Source organism: Calonectris borealis, chromosome 1 (assembly GCF_964195595.1).
Source record: "Calonectris borealis chromosome 1, bCalBor7.hap1.2, whole genome shotgun sequence".
NCBI lineage: Eukaryota > Metazoa > Chordata > Aves > Procellariiformes > Procellariidae > Calonectris > Calonectris borealis.
Window position 1 is genome coordinate 200,710,870 of NC_134312.1, and position 21,667 is coordinate 200,732,536.

The window sequence follows — 21,667 nt, forward strand, 5'->3', positions numbered from 1 at the left end:
CACTTCGATGATGGTTGCCCTTCTCCTGTGAACTCAGGTTACTGGTAAGGCTAACTCTGCCTAGCCAGTGCTCCTGATTTACAAAGGACAGGGGCAGTGAGCTGTGCTGGGCTGCTGTCTTTCGATCTGCTGGAACAAGAAGCAGGTTTGTACTGAACTGGAACTGCTAATGAAGTGTGACGAGTTCTAGGCTGCTTTTCCTTACGACCCTACGAGTGCTTTGAGAGCTCCCAGTGAAAAACAAACTTCCTGCCGTTTATGTACTAAGCCTGGAAACTCAAGAGAAAAGTTTCTGTCAGAAGTAAAACTCTTGCAAAGCTTCATCTGTCTTATCCTGTACTGCTACTTTCATATGTAGTATTTTTAATAATATTATCACTTCATAGTTTCCGAGCTTCTTCTAAATCCAGTGGGTCAGATGCTGTGCTGGGGCAGGCAGATAGAGCTGACTCTTCAGAAAATCACTGTTAGCACTAGGCTAACAGCTGGATGTTATCACAAGTCTAATAAGCAGATCATCATCCCTTTACTTTGCGCTCTGAAATACTTACAGGATTAACAGCTAACAACTTTTTTTCCCTCTTGGCAAGACATTTATCTCTCTATAGCAGGTGTTCTTTTGTCCACATTATGCTTTGTTTTATATACAGGTAGCAAGTACAGTGCTTGCATAAAATAGTCTAGTGCTAACAGTGGTTTTCTGAAGAGTTGTACGAACATGTACTCAAATAAAAAGGATGGCAGTTTTGTGTCCCCTTGTATTCTTTCCCTTGGCTGCATCTTTAGTATATGCACATTGTGCCACATGATAATGTTAAACCCTGGATAATGTCTTGGATAAAGTTCTTGAAAATCATTGGAGTATTATTTCTCTTCTTGGCTTTTCCCAGTAAAAAATACTGGTGCTTGTACTACTTTTATTAAGATTTTATATAGATGAGCACTAAACCAAGGATGCTTATAAACTGAAACTGTTTTTTGAAAAGCAGAAAAAACAAGCTGGGCAATGTTTGAAAGAGGGACTAGATAACATGGGATTTCATGATCAGATCAATACTGACAATAAAAGTTAAATCTCTGTAAATGAACCCTTAGTAAATGCAGGATTAGGCCCCAGAGACAGACACAGAAGCCGTGAGATTTGGAAATTCAGAAACGTAAATGACTTCTTGAATACACATGAAGCATTTTTGCTAACTTCATGCAGAAGTGTGCTTGCAGACGACTCTGCATGTATTCCTACAAACTAGCTATGAATGCTATTATAACTTTAAGACAACAGAGAATAAAAATAGAGCCAGTGTATACAGCTGATTAACGAATGGCACCTGTGCTCTGCAGCACCATGAATGGAATCACAAATCAACACTACCTGTAAATGCGCTGTTGACTTCAGTGGGATCAGATTTTTCAACCGTTACCCTGAGCTTTATGATCAGCCCCTGCAAATGTTTAGGCACACATTTAAAATTAATCCTTTTTATAATGGCTCTTGTCCATGCGCAACATGTATGAATATTCACCATGCTTATGGCTTCTCTAAATTTTAACAAGCAACACGCATCCTGTGCTGTCGGCAGGGATCCATAGGTGGTAAGACAAGCGGTATCACTAACACTTGTGAAGCAACTGTGAACCATCGCAATAGCCAAGGACCATGGCCCTTGCCAGCACCTCCTTGTACAAGCAGGCTTTCTGGATTTCATTGACTGTCCATATAATACTACTAAAAAGGACAAGCAACTCCTGGACAGACATCACAAAATGGCACACAGTCAGCCTGATGATTTTCATGGCATGATGATTTCACAGCAGACCTTCTGCCGCTGGCTCTATTTTTTAAAAAACCTGGGTAATTCTTAGACCAACTTCCTGAAGTGCTGAGCAAATCCAGTATGCTCAAGATTTCACTCCACTCAACTGACTTCAGGGAACTCTGCTGTCTCTTTATAGCTCTGCATGGTGAAGAGCGATTTGGATGATTAAACTTTGTGCTCCGACTTATATACTGATCTCCTGTGGCCATCAGGATGGAATTTCAGCATCAGGCAGAGGAACTAATATTCTTCCTCTAACTTTTGCCTCAATACCAACTGTTGGTTGCTGCCAGCAGCAGGATCGTGGACCAGATGGATCTGTGGTGCAATCCATGTGCAAGTCCTGTATCTCTGGGTTGTAGCAAGCCAAAAATGATGTAAGTCTTGATTTTTGTATAACCAAATTAAAGACCAAGTAATAGAAAATAAATAGTAAGCACAGAACAAAGACAAGGAAAGAAGCCACACAAGGATTATCTGAGCTTTGAGTCAATCAAACCTAATTCTTCCACACTTAAATAGAATTACCAACTTGGATATATGCAATGCAGTAGGGTGAATTTTATACACAGATTTCTAAGTAATATATTTGATTCTTTCTCACAAATGCTGATATGAAAAAATTTCAATTGACTTGAACTGAACGGTCATGTGAGCAGAACAATTACAAGAAGCAGTGTTAAACAGCTGGGAACAGGTGCCTAGGGAGATATGCAGGGGAAAGTAAGTAGAGCCAGACTTAATATCTTTATTATTAATGTCCTGGAATAAGGAGTATAAACAGTTATGTTAATGAAATCTGCAGATGGTAACAACGGGAACTGCTGCAACACCAATGAAGACAAAGAAACAGCATGAGGTATCTCAGACATTAAAATGCAGGTCAAAAAGAAAAAAGACCCTTTATGCATAGAGCAGAAATCAATTACACTGTAACTCTTTAGGGGCAGAAAAGAAGTTGGAGAGCAGGATGTCAGTGAGACACTGAAAAGGGGCAGGCATCTTGATGCAAGTTTCAAATGCTTTGAGGGGTGTCGTACCAGGGTGTACAAGAGGGCGCTGCCTAGAGTGAATTAATTTCTGAGCATTCACCACTAGAACAAATCTGGTGATCATGAGGCACTTGAGGAGACAGCAACGAATCAGTGAAGGGGAGCAATTTATGAGGAAAGATTAGAAGAATTAAATGTAAGCAGGGTTGTCAAGAAAGTTCTGTATTACAGAAGAGAGCTGTATGCAGTTTTTCAGATTAACACCCCAGCCGTGGAGAAGAAATTTTTGGGATTGTGTATGTGAAATTGGTTAACAATCGACAAGACATAATGTGCCATTATTTGCAATCTTTAATGGAAAGTTGCATGTCCTTTTTAAAGATATGCAGTAGCTCTAATGGGATTTGGGAGCTTGCTTCCAGGGTAACCGGGTGAACACCACAGATCAGACCAGATCTTCATAATGCTTTTATAGGGCTTCAAAATCTATGAAATAGCAGGTTGTAATAGCAAATGCACATTACTGTTCATAATGAGCAATTTTATATTTTACACTTTCATTACGCATCTTGCAATGTCTGTTGCTGTCTCACTGCACACTAACGATACAGTAAAAGTGCGATCGAGAAAAAAAGCTGTAAATGAGATCTGTTAACTAGACACTGTATTCAGGCCGCAGCACCATAGTGAAACAATTTTTCCCCTAAATATAATTTTAGATTTTGCCTTTAATGGTGTAATACTTTTTTTCACTATCTTTTAAAATTTCTAGCTTGGAGATGTCATCAAGCTACTTGTATGTGAATGGTTAATGGTCTGTTTGAAAACATTTTGATGAAGAGAACAGTAGATTTACAGTTTAACAAACCTGTTGTAAGCCAGGCCCCAGATAGTAGCTGGTTCTCGGTTAAGAAGTAAACCTATAAAGAGCTGCAACTGAAAAGAAATACCTGCCCAACGAGATGTGAGCATGGAAGGCACTGTTTTCAGACCAGAAGAACAATTTTCTGGTAGCACTAGGATTTGGCAAAACCAACGTAAAAAATACCTGAGCCTAATGATACGTGTTCTGTTGCTTTTTGCACGCTTAGGTAGCTTAAAAAATCCTCACTCTGCTTACAGAAAATGTATTACTAAAAATACTATTTCTAAAAATACTTTGTTTATGAAAGACTTATTGAGCAAATAAAATATTTTTCTCTCAGTAGGATTACTTCTTAAACTAAAAGTGGGCAAAAACCATGCCACAAAATAAATGTTTATTGGAGGTCACTAACAAGGAGATATTTAAGTTTGCTGAATACACAGTAACTGCATCAAGGTATATACAAAGGATAATGTACAGAAAGTAGCAAGAAAGTCAGTTCCTTTTAAGTCTGTGCATGTTTTAGCGTCCTGTTGTCTGCAGTGTCTTTACAGAAAGCTGAAAACAAAGAACCCAATTCTGTCAGTCTTATTCAGACAAAACTACCAGAAGACTTGATAGCGAGAATGTGATCACCCGCTGGGTTTAGTGTACTCGATCAGTGGTTTGCAAGCTTTTCCGGAGTTCCCTACAGAAGTGCAGAACCTTGTTTTGTGTATTAACCAGCCTAACATCAGATTTACTTCACTTAGTTATTTTTATGCCCCCTTAAAAATAGTCTGTCAGCCCCTGTTCTACCTCAGGGGAGGCAGGTTTGCAAAGCGTAGGTTGGAAACACAGATGTAGAAAATTGCAGTACTCATTCCTTGCCTACGCTCCTACAGCAAACTGGACAGCAAGCCCTCGGGAGTGTTTGCAGTGGGGTGCGTGAAGATACGGCTCTGCTGGTATGTAACAAGAACACACACTGTACTCTCAGATATTTTAGAAACCAGCACAGTGTCTGGAGTCACATCTCAGGGAAAGCATCTCAGCCCCTTTGGGGATGCTAGAGTCAGGAGGCCTTTCTTGGTGACGGTTGTTTGCTGAGGGTCCTCTGAGTGAACTTCACATACGACAATTTGCCGAAGTGACTTTTTGAGGGGTGCTCACGGGCGGGGGGTGTGTGTGTGAGCTCCATCTCACAGCTCATGCTACCTCATTAATCATTTCTCCTTCTGCTCATTAGACATACTCCTCACACAAGTTGTTTTTACATTTTTACCTTGTATCTGCCTATCGAGACGTCTACTTTAACACCTTTCCGTCAGGCTGCTGCTCGGTGCAGCAGTCATCCCTCAGGACCGGTGCCTCCCGACCCTGCCTCAGGGCACTGCGCGGGGACAGCCGGTGAAACCCCCGGGCAGGTGTGGCACGGGGGGGACCCACACAGCGGAACCGGCTCTCTTCAGCCGCCGGGACCCTGGCGCCGCTTCGCCCCTTGACGCGGCCGGAGCCTCCCCTTCCCCCCGGTGCCCCGGAGTCACCTGTAGGCCCACGGCGAGGCGCTGCGCAGGTTGACGGGGAGCCGGAACCTCTTGTCGGCTGCCGGCCGGCCCCCGGCCGGGCAGCTGGCGTTGTGCTGGCGGCCCGGCGGCTCGGGCTGCAGAGTGTGGTGGAAGGCGCTGAGCATGCCCGCCGCCAGCCGCCCGTACAGCTGCTCCAGCAGCTCCTCGGGCCGCTCGCCGCAGGTCCGGGTCCGCGCCGGCCGCTTGGGCGCCTTGACGGCCTCCGAGCGGAGCGGGAGCAGCGCCGCGCACAGCAGCGCCGCCAGCGCCGCCCGCACCTGCAACGACGCCGCCGTCAGCGGGGCTGGGACCGGGCGCGCCCCCCCACACCCGCCGCGCCCCGGAGCCCCCGGCCCGGTGGTCGGGGCGCTCCCCCCGGGTCGCCCTGCCCGGTCCCCGGCCCGCAGCCCCTTACCCTGCCTCGCTGCATGGCGGTCGGGCTGCTCGAGGAAGCCGAGGAGAGCGGCAGGCTGCGGAGCCGCGCCGTGCCACTGGCTCTCTCGGCGGAGGAGCTGCTGGAAAAGTGCCCCGCTCCTCACTGCATCTCCCCTGGCCTCGCATGCCAGGAACATTTTAGGCGCTGACGGAGGAGGCGAGCGCTCAGCGCCGGGAGCCGGCCGGTCCCGCACTCGGCGCGGCGCCGCCGTCCTGCCCCGCTGCCCGCGGCCACCGGGGACAGCCCCGCAGGCACGGACGGGCTTGGTCCGCCAGCAGCCGCCGTCCTGCCCCGGGGCTCGGTGGCAGCAACCCCGCGGGGTGACCCGCCCCGCTCTCCCTGCGGGCCGGGGGGTGTCAGGGCGCCTCGCGGGCTGCGGGCGCTCTGTCCCCTCCTCTGCTCTGTCAGGAGGCGAGCGCTGCCTTCCACGACATGCGTGGCGTGGAGATGAGCTGGGCTCTCTTAAGGCCTGCTGGGCCCCTGAGCCCCGAGTGGGACCCACTGGGCCGGGGCACGAGATTGAGGCAGAGCCAGGATGGTTTTGGCCCAGTAGGAGCCAAGGTGTCAAGGCTGATGAGAAAAAAATGTGGGGATTTCTGGCTGAAAATAGCACAACTCTGGCTGTGTAACTGCAGCTGGGGAGGGGACTGCTGCAGTCCAGAGTCCTTCAGTCACTTTGCAGCAATTGGCACTGTCCCTTGTAGGGGTTTGGGATCTCCAGGCAGCTCCTCTGGTTTCTCCAGAAACAGCCCTGCTCTGTAGATCCTCCAGCAGACACTTGAGTGGTTGAAGTCCTGCGTGAGGACCGAGGCCGGCAAACGTAAGGCTGCTTTGAACTGTCTGTAGAAGGTCTCATCCACTCTTTCTTCCTGCTGCGGTGGCCTACAGCAGACGCCCACTACAATGTCATTCTCCACGGACTAAAAAGGAAACCTACTCCAGAAGGTGAGAAGCTTGCATCATACATATGTAAATGAGATTGAGGCGCGTCTCACCTCTAATGTCTTCTTCGTGCATTCTGTGCTGGTTTACCACTACTTTTAACAGTCACATAATGGAATCTCTTCAGGGTCTCTGGCAAAACCCACAAAAATGAGCATCTGTAGCACTCTGGGTCATAAAAGACCTGGTCCACTGAAATGTTTTGCACTAAAAACAACCTTTAGAATTTTCCACTTGAATCAAATATTTGGTGCACTATGATTAAGCCCTGCATGTCTATTGAGACATTTAGTATAAGGATAGTAAATATGAAAATATTGATCAGGAATAAGGGAAAATACGTTCATAAGTCATACAAGGACTGTGAAACCCCAGCGTGGTACCACAGAAATACAAGACATCTGTTTCACAGACCATACTGGAATTGAAACAGAATGACCCAGCATTTGTAATGTGATGAAGTGACTTGATTTCATGTTTTCTGAAAAGTGAGTTGAGTCAAAGTGTGATTTTGAGTGGGTTTGGTACCTTTTGCATCACAGGTCAGTATCATTCATGAGCAGTATCTTAACCTTGAACTGCATGGGATTTGAGTGAGTCAGGTTTTGACTCTGAGGAAGGACTCTTTTCAAATTGAATTAAAAACTCTCCTTTGCAGTCGCGTTGTCAGGCGACAGACTGGGGCAAGGCAGCTGTCCATTTAGCCCAGTCCAGTCTAACCCCCTGAGCCCCATGCTGCACCTTCAGCACCAAGTGGTATGTGTGGCAACATGACTAATACTTATCATGACAGATGTCTTTATATTACTCTTCCTCGGATAAACCTTTTCTCAACGCTTTCTGAATAGCATGAGGATGTCACACTTGACTTTCTTGCACTTCCTTTATCTGCACTGACATTTCTGGGAGAGGTCTGGCTCAAAAAATCAGAGCAGAAGGAGAGGAAACAACGGCACAGACATTAAATTGCCAGTGAGTTTAAGGCTTTGAGTCTCATCTAGACAATATTCTCATTCTGTACATTAGTTTAATCCTATTATCTGATTAGCAATCTCATTGATTCAAATAATAAGAATCACAAAAGAGCAGCAAATGAGATTCCATTACATGGGAATTGAAAGAGTGCTATGCCAGCTCTCATGGCATGGTCTATCCCAGAGACATCTGAACCATAAAAAATTGGCTTATATACTTCAGCAAAACATAGATTCTACCATGAGTTTGAGAAATTACTGAGATATTATTAAGGTACCAGTATCATTGTCATTGACTTTGATTTATAATTTTCTGAGAATGTGAGGGTTTTTAAATCTATAGAATGAAATATTAGAAAAAATCTTTAGTAATAAAAGATTTGATGCAATATATGATAATATTTCAATCAATAAATTCAGAATAGCAGCCATATGCACCTTCATGTGAATCTATAGGGAATTACATGGCTCATGGCTGTTTTCTAAGAGAAAACAGACAAGGCAGTGAGATGTTTTCCTTCGATGACCTCAGGTGAAAATTCCCAGTGACAGAGCGCAGAACATCCTGCCTGTGCCCTTGACAACAGCTCACCCAGTGGTGAGGTCCATATGGAGCCCACAGACTGCGTCCTGCCTCACCCCACTGGCCAAAGGACATGACTCTTGGCTCTTTGTAATGGCACCGAGCCACCATTTTGTAAAACATGACCCACTCATTTTCATATCCTCTGTGATTGGCTCACGGCCATTTCTTGACACCAGCCACCCCTTCCTGTCAGCCCTAGAAGGGCCTCAGAGCGGGAAGACCCCTCCCACAACATGCATAGGGGCCACCATGTTGTTTCAGATGCCATTTTATGGCAGGTAGTCACCATTTCTGACAGTCTCATGGCCCACATGTTTTCATCCTGGCCTGTGGCTGGCTGGCAGGACCATCCACCCCTTACAGCTTTCCCACAATATGTGACAACAAGAAGCCCTTGCCCATTACATACATGGAGATTGCCGTTGTTGATGATGTCATACCCCCGCGTGTTTCATACTGTTTCCAACTGTGATCGGACAGTTGTCGTGTTTTGAAACCATCATACCCACATGATCTCAGAGCACCCTCCGATTGGCTCCCCACTTCCTTTATGTCAGGAAGTGTTCCTTTAGAATATACAGATTTATATCGAGAGATTTCTGTACATATGTATGGACAAGTTTCCCCCAAAAGACCACACAAACAGGAATCAGCCAATGGGTTCACGAATCAGAAAACTTTATTTTGAGAGAGGTTTCACACAGAGAGGGTGGGTGGTGCAGAGCTCCCCTCGCCCGTGGCTGTGGGGAGCTTCCAGTACTACTGTGCTGCAGTACAGACTGTGGCTGTAAAAGACAGGGTAATGTCAACAACCGGAGCAGCCACCCTCCATTACCATGGGCAACTGCTGCCTCCCTGCCGGGGGCTCTCCCAGCCTCAGGCCAAGGCTGCCAGTCCCACATCTCCCAGGCAGCCAGGAGACACCCATCCTGGGCTGGCTGTGTCACCAACCCCATGGTGACATGGGCCGCTGCCAGCCTGCTGCCCACCGTGGTGTGGCATCATTGGGGTTGGTACCAGGAGTTCATTCCTCATCTTTATGTCAGTGTCCTTGTAGAAAGTAACAAATCTCTCTGGCTGAGTGGCTGAGGACAGGAGTGGGCCATGGTCTGGTCGTGTCCTTGTCTGAGCCTCCAGTTCTAAAAGACAAAGGAGGAACAGCCACCATCTGTCGCGCCACTGGCAACCCCTGCCTCCCTGCCCAGGCCCCGCTCTTGGAGGGGCAGCAGCCCTCCCTTCCCTGCCCTCCTCCTTGCCCTCTTGCCTCAGCCCTCGCTCACCTGCCTGCCTCCAGTCTGGGCCCGTCCTGGGTGGCCATGTCACCAAGCCCCTGTGACATGGCCACCACCAACGTTCTGCTCGCTGTGACACGGACACATCACTGGGGGGAGCCAGGGCTGATGGAAGGCCCAGCCCTCAGCTGGCTGGAGAAAAAGGCTGTCATTCTTCTGCCTTGCTCAAGGGGATGGACAAACCCCACAACTCAGGCCCATGGGGAGAATGGCCAACATGGAGAGCCCACTGTCACCCCTGTTTGTGTGGGGACAGCCTCTTGCCCAGGGCTGTGGTCACCTCACGGCCCCTCACCACCCCATCCCATCCCACCACACCTCCCCTTGGCCACCTCCTTGCTCTCAGGACCAGATGGAAGGAGGTGGAGCTCAGCATGAGGGTGTAGACAAATAAATGTGGTGTCTAAACACTGGGGAGCAATTCGGGTGTTGAACATACTGACCTAGTGCCTCTTTGGCTGTCTTAAAGCCTACTGTCCTGTGAGCATGCAGGAAACTGGCAGGTAGGACACAGGACCTGGGATCAGCCATGTGGGGTACACTAGGGCATCTCAGATTGCACTAAATGCTTCATTGTAATGCCTAGACGTCCAACGGCTCCATCGATGGACAGTTAGCTCACACCTGGCTGCACAGGGCAGGATTCAGTCAGCTGGGAACAGGCTCCACGGTGTCACTTTGAGTAGCGTGAGGAGCCTCCCCCGGCCTGTAGCCGCTACACCAGGACAGGGCAGGGCAGGGCTGGTGTAAATGTGGCACTGTACTGGTCTGCTCTGCCTGGGGTGGGTCTCAGATACTCCACGACCTCCCAAATGCCGGTGGATATTTGTCTGTTAGGAACTGAACACACTCTGCACAGAATAATTCAAGCACTTTAAGTTGGGTCTGGAGTGCATTTCAGATACCCGAGGGTATCTGGCCTGATCCCCAGAGGCCACTTCAGAGACCTCCCATAGATCCTGTGTCATACATGCCAGCTCTATGTGGATGTCCTGGGGAGCCTGAGATAGGGCTCTACATAAATATGTTTAGGCATTTTAAATGTATTCCTACATTTAGACTTCTAAATTTGGTTGTAAAAACTGTGTTGCTGACAGATACCATGAGAGACTTGATTCTGTGCTCTGGTGGTTGTGATCATCTGAACTGTTTCAGAAATGTGTCAGAATGGGATAAACCCTCTCCTAGAAACGCTGGTTTTCTTCTGTGCTTTGCTACTAAAGATGACCCTTTATTTTGCTAAATAGAGCATTTTAGAGCAATTACAGATTATAATTATGTGAGTGGATGTTGAATCACTTATTGCAGAATTCCTATTTTTTAGTAAATCCTGAAAATGTAACGACCGCAGAAATACGTGTCACAGCACTGTAGCAACAACACAGCTCGATGTGATAACTTGTAGGAAGCAAATACTAATTTATGTTAAAACACAACTGATTTCAGCCCCTAACACTCACACTTTCATGCAGACAAACACCAAGATGCATGTAGGTAGTCCACCGAGCCGGCAGGCACTGACACCTGTGTCCAAGGAGTCTGTCCAGGATCGCTTGCAATGACATGGAGGACAAGGGGCACCAGTTTTCAAGCCTATTCCCTACACTTACTGGGTTCTTTAGGTGGGTGCCAGTTTTGGATGCATCTCATTGTACCCATCAGGAGCTGACAGTGATTAATCTCTCTACCCTGTCGTGCCTCTGTGAGTCATCAGGAGCTATTCAATGTCTCTGCTTCAGATCTGGTTATCCTGAGAAACCGAAGGTAGATGTGTGCTAGGATCTTGATGACCTGCTACTGTAGGTGTCAGCAACACATGCCGTTTCTATAGCCCTTCTCCTGCTGGTATTTTGAACCCATGTGTTCACATTTCCTTACCATTCATACCAATATAAACATTTTTATTACAATGTTCTACATCCTTAGAAGATTGCTGGACTTCTGTATTCTAATACATTGTAGGCACTTTTGTACCTGCTGGCAAAAAATGACAGCTACTTTTTATGATTTATATGTGTTCTACTCAATAGTGTCCCAAGCTTCTGGTGTTGCCCTTTAGTATTTCAACAATATATTATTGTAAACTTTCCACTTTCCTGGCCCAGAATTACAAATGAAGACAACAGTTCACTTCCTTCTGTGCAATCATTTCATCTATGAATTCTAATATGATCCGATCTTCACGTTCTATTTTATTGGATTCTGGTGAGCTTCATGGTGTGCCTTACCATTTCTTATCCTCCCTTATTCATCTTACATTATCCCTTTTTAACCAAAACAAGCAGGAAAAGTTTGAGAGGAAAGGGAAGGGAAACTTGGCACTGATAGGAGAGACAGAAAGAAATCTACTGAGTAATGGAAAAAGTATTTCTTTCACTTCTACATAATATTCTAAATGCTCTTTCTGGGGGGTTGTCATGCAGCATTCAACAGAAAACTGAGCTGTGCAAGAATAACGCAGACATTTTTCCGAAGTCCATATTAATAAGAAGAAACATTTTTTGCACATGATTCCATCGGAGAGCTTGTTTCATGCAATGTTAAACACTGAAATGCACAAAAACCACACAAGGTTTGTATCTTCAGTCTGACATTGTTACTGACAGTTGGCGAAAACATATGCCATAGCAGGAGAAAAAAATCCTATTCCAATACTTTATCATCAGACCATTAAGATAACTTGGAAAGTTGTTTCAGAACAGTTAAAATGATCATGCAAACCTGCCAGTAGGTATAAGAATGTAGCCCTTCCCAGATACATCAAATCACCAACAAGCGACCTCGTCAGGAGTTTCTCTTGATTGAGATTGTTGTCTTCCATAGCTGCCCTGGCATGACAGCCAGTTCCAGATACTATGGTTCACACATAAATAAAGCACATCATTATTGTGACAAGCATTGTTAATGATGCCATAGTAATGTGCTTGTCACAACAATGGTACAATTGCCCTAAACCGACATATTCCAGATGCACATCCCCATCCTGCTACAGCAGTGTGTACATTAGCGAGATCCCATCTCTATCTGAAATAATGACATGAAAAACATTTTAAAAATCATCATATAGGTCTTCAAGTTGAACAACTCACATTGTTGTATGGAACAAACCTTCAGCTGGCATCACCAGCAGGTATAAATCTTCAGACAGAGAATTTAATTACTCCCCAAAGATGTCCTTCTCCCTCACATTGTGTTTGCAGATAACCTGTCACCCAGACTGCCGATTCTGTTCCCATTCCCTTTTCCCTGCATTTGTAAGCATTATAATACCACTTCGCAGCTTCCATGACATAGCATCTTCTACAGCAGGATCTCAGCATATTTTACAGTTGTTAGGCAATTTAGCTTTGCAAAGCTGAATTCTTGCAAAGTGGAGAATCCTTATCGGCCTTCGTTTTGCAAAGGTGGAAACAGGTGGAAACAGGTTAACCATAGCCTTTCTACTGAAAAGCTGAGAAATCAAGAACAATCAAAGCTTAGCAAATTAGATTAGTTTCTTACGGTCTCATACTACACTTCAAAGGAACCAAGAAGAGAAACAGCCCTTCATCATAAGACTTGCAGAACTATTTATCCTTTTTTTGTACAGTATTCATTTCCCATGAATACTCTAGAATAACTTCGTTTTAAAAGTAATGAGTTACACAATCTGTAGTGAAGGATATTGAGGGTGAAACATTAAATATGTGAGTAAGAATGCTTTGATATTCTGGACTTAGGCTTGTTTAGAAACAAATAGAGAAAATACTACCCAGGTAATCATTTATGTTTGGCTGTTTATGCTGCCAAGATACTCGCCACCAAGGTAACCAACTAGAGTGTCTGCAGCTTATGCTCTAAGCGGCTATTCTCAAAGGATTTTTCCCCTGTCCACTTCTGAAGCAGTAATTCACATAGAAGACTCGAGAGAGACTCAAGATGACAAATGTCTGTTTCAGGGGATAGAACTGCTGCGATTACTTTCCACCTTTATCCAAGGAAACTGAATTTCTGTATGTTTTGTAAAATGACGGTGACTCACAGGGTCATTACCAGAGAGCCTACTGTACAAAAAGACATTTTTCATACATGTAAAGAGAAATGTAGCTTGGTACTTAACTGAATCCAGCACATCCTGAAGAAGACTTACAGAATATCTCAGGTCTGAGAGGTCAACTGAGGATTGTTTAATATTGTGAACAATACATTTTTCATAATACAAGCTAAAATAACTCATGAGTCTGTTCCTCAAGAGCATCAGCAGTTTCCTAGGTTTAATAGTGCTGCCTTCCTAAGATAAAAAAAACCCAAACTAATATAATAGCCGTCCAATTGCATTTACCAAAACTTTATTCAGGAATTTTAAATTATCTACTAATTCCAAAATGATAAACACAAAATCAGGGCTTAAATGGTGCTGGAAGCACATACTTGCAGTGTGGCTTCTGGAGATGGAGTCTGTTTTGCATGACCAAACCTGACTAAATGTTTCTGCTTGAATTTCTGGGATCAAGGTAGAATTATTTAGCTCATGCAGTATTTCCACTTCTGCAGTTTCGGAGACCTATCTCAGGACTGAGGGCATCCTACATGGCAGCAGGGAACACAACCCACATGGCACCTGAGCTAAATGCCAATTGGCTCCAGGACAGGGGCAGGGTCATCACATCAACGTAGCACAATAATCACGTATAACCCAGGTAATTATTTTAGACACAGCACCCCACTAGCATGGCCATGCTTCCTTCAAGACCTGAGCTGCCCGAATCATGCAGGTGTGTTCATCTACCAATAACCTGAGGCCTTCCAACAACGTGCTAACATAGCACTTTGGACACGCATACAGCTTCTTTCTCCTGAACGGATTCCAGTTATATTAGTCCCCATCAGGGATCACTCTCCAGCCTTGAGTTCAGGTAGCACGTTACATCTTCTGTTCCCTCACTCGGAACGTTGCACACAGCAGAAGAAGGTGGCTGCGCCTAAGCTGCTTATGAAGAACGGTTCCTGGCCCAGGCCAACCTTTGGGTCATGCAAGGGAATAGTCACTGGCCAAAACTGTACCGGGGAGTGCGCTACTGGTCTTATAATACGGGTGGTTACACATCAGCTCCTCTGCTCCGGGCCTGCCCTGGCAATATTGCAATTCTAGTAGAGACATAGCCATAGTTAACATAGTTTGAAGGAGTTGAACCTGGGCTAAATCATTTTGACTGTGAGCAGGACTTACTATGCCAGTGTTGGAGCTGGATCACATGGCTTGCTTTCAGTTCAGAACAAGCTCAACTGTGCTTGCAAAATAACGTGCAAATACATCATAACCCAGAGCATTATATAATCAGATCCTCATGCTACATGAAACAACATGTTCCAGAAGTTCCTGGGAGTTTGTGCAGGAGTGGAACAAAAGTGCAATTCTTTGTTTGTAAGACACAGAATTTTACATAATGTACAGTTAGGCATCTGGGCAAACTGAGCCAAGAAACGGCTGCTGATCAAAATCTCTCTGATGTCCATAGGAGTGTTTCTACGGACTAAGTCTGCCTGTAAACCATGTTCCAAATTATTAGTGATTCATGCCACTTTATCATGGACATGTCTACGCGATTGCAATGTTTGATTAGATGCTCTAGTCAAATAGTTTTGTGTTAGAAGACCACAACAGTATCTTGCCTGTCTTCTCCTTTGCCCTGTTTCACAGGTTTATCTATACTCCCTGCCGTGGTCCCAAGTACTTTCTCCCACTGTGATTAGTCAGATCATAGAATCATAGAATAGTTTGGGTTGGAAGGGACCTCTAAAGGTCATCTAGTCCAACCCTCCTGCAATAAGCAGGGACATCTTCAACTGATCAACTTGCTCAGAGCCCCGCCCAACATGACCTTGAATGTTTCCAGTGATGGGGCATCTACCACCTCTCTGGGCAACCTATGCCAGCATTTCACCACCCTCATCCTAACAAATTTCTTCCTTATATCTAGTCTAAATCTACCCTCTTTTAGTTTAAAACCATTCCCCCTTGTCCTGTTGCAACAGGCCCTGCTAAAAAGTTTGTCCCCATCTTTCTTGTAAGCCCCCTTTAAGTACTGAAAGGCTGCAATAAGATCACCCCAGAGCCTTCTCTTCTCCAGGCTGAATAACTCCAACTCTCTCAGCCTTTCTTCATAGGAGAGGCGTTCCACCCCCCGATCATTTTTGTGGCCCTCCTCTGGACCAGCTCCAACGGGTCCATGTCTTTCTTGTGCTGAGGACTCCAGAGCTGGATGCAGGACTCCAGGTGGGGTCTCACCAGAGTGGAGCAGAGGGGCAGAATCACCTCCCTCGACCTGCTGGCCACGCTTCTTCTGATGCAGCCCAATCCAAGTTCTTTAGCCACATAAACCATCCATTCTTTTCCTTTCTGTCCCTACCTGCAGCAGAGGTCATCTTTTCTTCCTTTCTGTCCTGCTGCTAAGAGAGAACTGCAGCACAGGAGAGACTTGCAGAAATAAGACAGGTGGCATCCGCTGCCTTCTCACGCTCTTTTCCATCCTCTAGAAGGATCAGGCTCCAGACCTTACCGTGTCTTTTTCCTTTGGTGAGCTCCTCAGGATGTGCCACAGGCCACACTGAATGCACTCTGCTTATACCACCGAGCGGAAGCTGGTGCCATCCTAGACTGAGTGCTGCACCAGCATCATGGGAAACACGCTACATGTAAAGCAGTTCATTAGCTGTACCATAAAACCCACAAGATCACATGCCTACAACTGTGCCATTAAAGAAGTATTTCTGACCACCTGAAGAGACATCTTATGAGACTGGGTAGATGTTTTTAAAACCTGAAAAGATCATTTCATGAAGATATGAAGAGAACTTTCCAGTGCCACTAGTCAGGAAACAGTCTAAGCACCAATACTGAGAATAAGCACTGGAAATTTTAGAAGACTGAATCCTTGCATTGCAAAGTGTAATAACTGAAGTCTAACTATTAAACCAAACTCACACCAGTGTTTTAAAAACAAGTCCCTGCCACCCCAGTGTACTAGTTTTGCAAGTGTTTATTAGGAAATTCTGAATACCTGACTAATATTTTATCTCGGAAAAGTGATATAAATCAGGAACCCGATGTTCCTATTTGACATCTCAATGACTTCAGATCAAACTTGTTCAGTTCATAAGCAAAATGATGATTTCTGTCGCTAACACCTTTGCACATACTCAACCCAGGCTGTAGAAAGCTACCTCTGCATAGTCAGTGCCACAATCCCCAACGTAAGGTTCAAAAGCTGAAATCTAATTAGCAATTCTGAACAAACTAGACTGAAATCCTGCCCACTCTGACCATTCAAAATAAAAAAAACTCTCATCTCTGTAATTGCAAAAATACCTAGGAGATTGCCAAGAGACTGCAAAATGGCCCTAGCTCAGCTAAGCATAGCCTAAAATTAAGATGCTTTCTTCAGTATCAGTATTAAGTGCTTTGCTGAATTGGGGCCTTAAATATGACCAAGGTCATATCCAACATTTTCAGAAAGTCAATTCACAGGCCTTAAGTAAGTTCTGGGTTTGGATGAGGGATATGGGACTTTCAACCTTATAACATTGCTTCGAGGTATTTTGCACTGAATTTTAGAGACTGCTGTGTTTGCTATCATCATTGGACGTACCTCTGAAAGTGAAAGCTTTATGTGCTTGATATAGTTTGCAATGAGTTTGAATACCTGTGTAGTTCTTATGCATGAGTAAAATAACCTCAGCATTATTTTTTTAAAAATCAATTATAAAAGACACTGCAACTTCAAATCCACGTTTTTAATGTAAGATATCATATATCCAAAGTATTTCACAAATATTTATTTTATCAAATCCACTACAAAAATCATCATGGATTAATGTTTTTCTGCTAAAACTTTTAAAAGGAGAAAAAGTTATGAGTGGACCATATGCTATTCTGGAAGCAAATCCTCTCCTAGTTCTTCATCAGCAAAGTCATCTTCCTCAGTTCTTTTTCTTGCTGCAGTTTTTGGTCTTTCTGCTTGTGGGCCAAGTGGATCTATGTAGGAGGCATCTAGGGTTTAAATAAATACATTTGAAATAGTTACCTGCAAGTAATTTTAGCTTTGCTTCAGACATATACAATTAAACGCAGGAGTGGGTTTTAGCACTACACATCTGTAAGGCGTCTTTGAAATGCAGACCAGAAAAAGCATATGAACACTGAAGGAGAACAAGATACCACATTCGGGAAGGGAGGCATGGCACAAGAGCAAAATACCTGACTGCTAGTGATAGAAGCTTTTTTTTTCCCCCTTCTTTTTTTAAAATTTATTTCTCTTTATTTTATTACAGTCATTAAGTGAGAAAAAGACTTTGGAAAAGTGCATGGAACAGGAAGACTGATGAGTTGGTTAAAGGAAGGGCATTTTAGGAAGTACCACATTCCACATGGATCTGGGATTTTAAACCCCTTTGAAAATTCAAATTTAGTGAAGAACTTATGACTGCAGAACCACAAGAACTGACTAAAGGATGCAGCAGACAGATATCGGAAGTCAATTATTTACATGGGCCACATTTCTTAATATTTACAATTACTTTATAGTGAGCTCTGAACAATGAAGCTAAAGTCATTCTTCACATTTATTTCATGGGGAAAATATTTTCCTAATTGTCTAATTATACATGTTCTTCCAAGAACTCCTCTCTCTTTGAGGGCCAGGAAAGTAAGAAGGTATAAGATGTCCACTTGCCTATTTCTTTATTGCCGCTACTTTCATAGGGGTCACTTGTTCCAGGCAAAGCTTTTAGTTTGGCACTCAGTCTTTCCCCTTTGGTACCACCACTATCTGGAGGGGGGAAAAAAAACAAGTTGAAGACAAATAACATGCTGCTATGTTCTGTGAGATCATGATAAAAGAACAACGTAAATTCAGCTACTATCTGTCAAACAAGATTTGGATGAAACCATCTTTTCATGAAGGACACAGTATTCATTTGTAATAGAGGTCATTAAAACACAATGGACACTGTGTCCACACGTGTGTGTTTTAATTTTTTTTTTTTAAATATATACAGCCTTATTTACTTTGGAGTAAACACATTAAAATATTTCTGCTTCAAATGCTGACATTTCAGTTGCTTATAAATTACAGTCACACTTTGGAGTTAAAATAAGCATGACAAATATAAACACTGTCACAATGTATATGGACATTTCATATGTCTGTATGCTTACTAATATATTAGTATGATCCACCTGTTGAATGCTCTCAAGGTTAAATACAACACTAACTTTGCTTTTAATTAGAAGAGTGTATTTGGCATGTGCTGCCTGCATGGCAGGCAGGCACAGTTCATGTACACAGACCATCCTGGCCCTGCATCTTGCTGTAAACACTGTGCTGGCAGCTCAGTTTGCAGCAGGGCCCCAAGGAATGTGTCGGCTCTGAGGGCTGCCTCGTGCCCAGACAACGTCAGATTAACATTCTCTTGCCACAGCAGTATTCCAGACACTTTAAATATTCTGTTCACCTCTGAATCTCTTTTTCACATTCATGGCAAGCTTTCAATCTCGTCTGCTACAACAAATTTTTATGCATTTTTTTTTCTCCTAGGAGAAAACGTTCCATGTTTGGCTTGGTATATTTACAAAGCAGGACATGCCAGGCTGCCAAATACGAACATGCTCATTTGCAACACAAAACAATGCTGTTATTAAAAGTCCTCCATCTCTAAGGAGGAAAAATGGGTTTCATTCAGCAAACATTAATTACGAAGTCTGGACTTGGTGACACAGTTCCATTGTCTTATTTACTATAAGTGTTCTTTTTATAAATATTGTTACTATTAAAAAAAAAAAAATCTTCCACAAAGATGACAAACCTTTATTCCTCTATAAATACTACTGCAGACTTCAGTTTACTCAGCCCTGAATTGGAAGACAATGTCTCTGCTCCAAGAAAGATTTAATACATACAGTCACATGTCAAACAGTCAATATGTTTACAAGACAGAGATTACTGCTGAAACTTCAAAGCAAGGAAAACCTATGTACATTGGATCAATTCTCATTGACAGGTTCCATGGAAGAAGTGAATACTTAACGAAGGATTTCAAGAAACTGAAAGAAATGAATGGGTTTGATTCGGAGTGCTCAACCAAAGGGCTGTGAAAATTACAAAAAGGTCACATCTTGATTTCAGTGGGCTTTGGACAGGCCTGCGCAACAAGGAGGCAAGTGCCAAGCTTCAAAGATGGTGTGGATGAAAACATTTTGAGGACAGTTTAAGGAGAATACAAAATGTTTAATAGAGAGAGAAAGAGTAGGATAGGAGTAGGCAGAGAGTCTTGCAATGGAGAACAAGTAATTTACAAAATAATGAATGAAGTTGGAAGAAGCAGTAAGAAGATGTAAAGACAGGAACGATACAGCAGAAGCTACACTAGGGGAAGACTGAGCTAGTCAAAGAAACTCCATAGGTTTAATTGGTTGGTTCCAGAAAGGAAGAACTGGATGTAATTAAAATAAAAGAGGAAAATGGCATATCAAAGGTTTTCAACTGTGAAGGAGGAAAACACATGGGGTTCAGTGATACTACCAGATGCAGGTGAAAGATTTTATATTAACTAAAAGAAAAAAAAAAGGATGGTACGCAAACCAAAATGGCTGGGATAAACATAATACCCACAAGTTACCTGTACATCTTGCTGCTCTAAACAAACAACTGAAAACAGAAGCTTTCTTGGACATCCTAGGACCCTCAAGTTTTATTAGGGCTATATCCAAGAAGGGAATGAAGCAGTAAGTCGAAAATTTGAAGCCAAATTTCCCCGCCTTTTCTCTCCCCATCTAGTGGATGTCCAACCCTTGAAGAATCTAAACCCCCTCCCCACATAGCTTTGAAGTTCCTTAAACACTTATTGCTATGATTAAGTTGCCCAAAATGGCCATCCTGAGCAGCAAGATGCCTGCAGGATGTTCAGCATGCGACCTTGGTGCCTAAGCTCCCCTTTCTATGAGCCAGTACAGTAAATGGAATTGTGAGTGCTGTTACAGTGAGCAAATGTAGCTGTTCACACAAATGTAGCTTTTTAGGCTTCAGACTTGATTCAGTTGCCCAAACAAATTATTATTTACCATGTTTAATGAACTGAACCAACTCACCAAAGGGTTAGATTAATGCTAGAAGTAGTGCAGGGGAAGCAGCAAGAACATATGACCAGGAAAGGGAAAGAAAAGAAGTGCTGAGGGCGGCCTGGACTGTTCTTTCCAGAAGCAGCAAGTTACTTGATCAGTAAATCCCACATTGACTAAACGCACCCTGGAAAAAACTATGAAAAGTAAGTGTCTGTGGGCACAGTGTCCGCTTAACACTTAAGCAGTAAGAACATATGGATGCCTTACTAGATTAGATTAAAGATCTATCTAAACTGGCTTATTGTTCATACAAAAGAAAACAAGATGCTTAGGGAAGAGCATCATAAATAGAGCAAGCATATACAGTAGCTCTCCAAGAATAATTTCCTAGCATCCAACAATTTGTAAATCAAGCATATGTTTGGAGGAAGGGGGCAGCTCTTCATATTTAATAATGGATTGATTTATTTATTCTCCAAGAACTTGTTCAGTCTTCCCTTGAGCCCCTGTGAAATTTTTGCATCTATAACAACCTGAGGTAAGGAGTTCCACCTTTCATTTACTCTGAACCCACTAATCTAGCCCCACCTCGCCACAGAAAGGCGCACCCTGCCCTTTCTGCCCTGCATCGCATCCCCCTCCACACGCTGTCAAGTGGTAGCACACTGTGCTGAAGCAGGTTGCCGATATGTTTAAAACTAACCTAATGAAAACTTTTTCTCAAGTGGGTCAGCAAAGTAATGCAGCTCACCTTACTTCACCTCTATATGACCATTATATCTACAGCAAGAGCGAAGGGAAGGTTAACATCTCTTCTGGTAGCAGCCCATGGTTAGTTTAAATTAAGCTAATATGCAAAACCACATTAAGTCTCCATGGACTGCACTGTGCTCTGAGCATACTAAAAACGTGGAAGAGCATCTTTCATTTTAAAGTACATCTGGAAGAGAATAAGAGGTGGTTGACACCATCTTACTTACACAGAGATGTCAGACAGCAGCTCAGGAAGCGACAGGTCTGGCTTCAATGCCTTCCTTCACCTGAGGGAGTTCAAACCCACAGCTCCATCTTTCAGGAGGAATGTCCTAGTTGTTGAGCCATTTGGGGTAAGGCTTTTC

General features: G+C 43.9%; 2 protein-coding genes across 3 annotated transcripts in view; both read right to left on the reverse strand.

Moving 5' to 3' along the window:
- The window catches only part of IL17D (interleukin 17D), an 11,785-nt gene extending 5,889 nt beyond the window's left edge, over positions 1 to 5,896 (reverse strand). Inside the window, exons 1-2 of the mRNA XM_075139946.1 lie at positions 5,637 to 5,896; positions 5,201 to 5,499 (exon numbers count right to left, since the gene is read on the reverse strand). Of these exons, the coding sequence (XP_074996047.1) occupies positions 5,201 to 5,499; positions 5,637 to 5,651 (314 nt within the window). The 5' untranslated portion in view covers positions 5,652 to 5,896. The remainder of the gene's footprint in view (positions 1 to 5,200; positions 5,500 to 5,636) is intronic.
- Positions 5,897 to 17,209: 11,313 nt separating this feature from the next.
- Positions 17,210 to 21,667, reverse strand: part of IFT88 (intraflagellar transport 88) — a 52,122-nt gene continuing 47,664 nt past the window's right edge. Inside the window, exons 25-26 of one of the 2 annotated variants that reach the window (XM_075139948.1) lie at positions 18,163 to 18,258; positions 17,210 to 17,480 (exon numbers count right to left, since the gene is read on the reverse strand). In XM_075139948.1, the coding sequence (XP_074996049.1) occupies positions 17,359 to 17,480; positions 18,163 to 18,258 (218 nt within the window). In that variant the 3' untranslated portion in view covers positions 17,210 to 17,358. The remainder of the gene's footprint in view (positions 17,481 to 18,162; positions 18,259 to 21,667) is intronic. The other variant, XM_075139949.1, reaches the window with a different exon arrangement.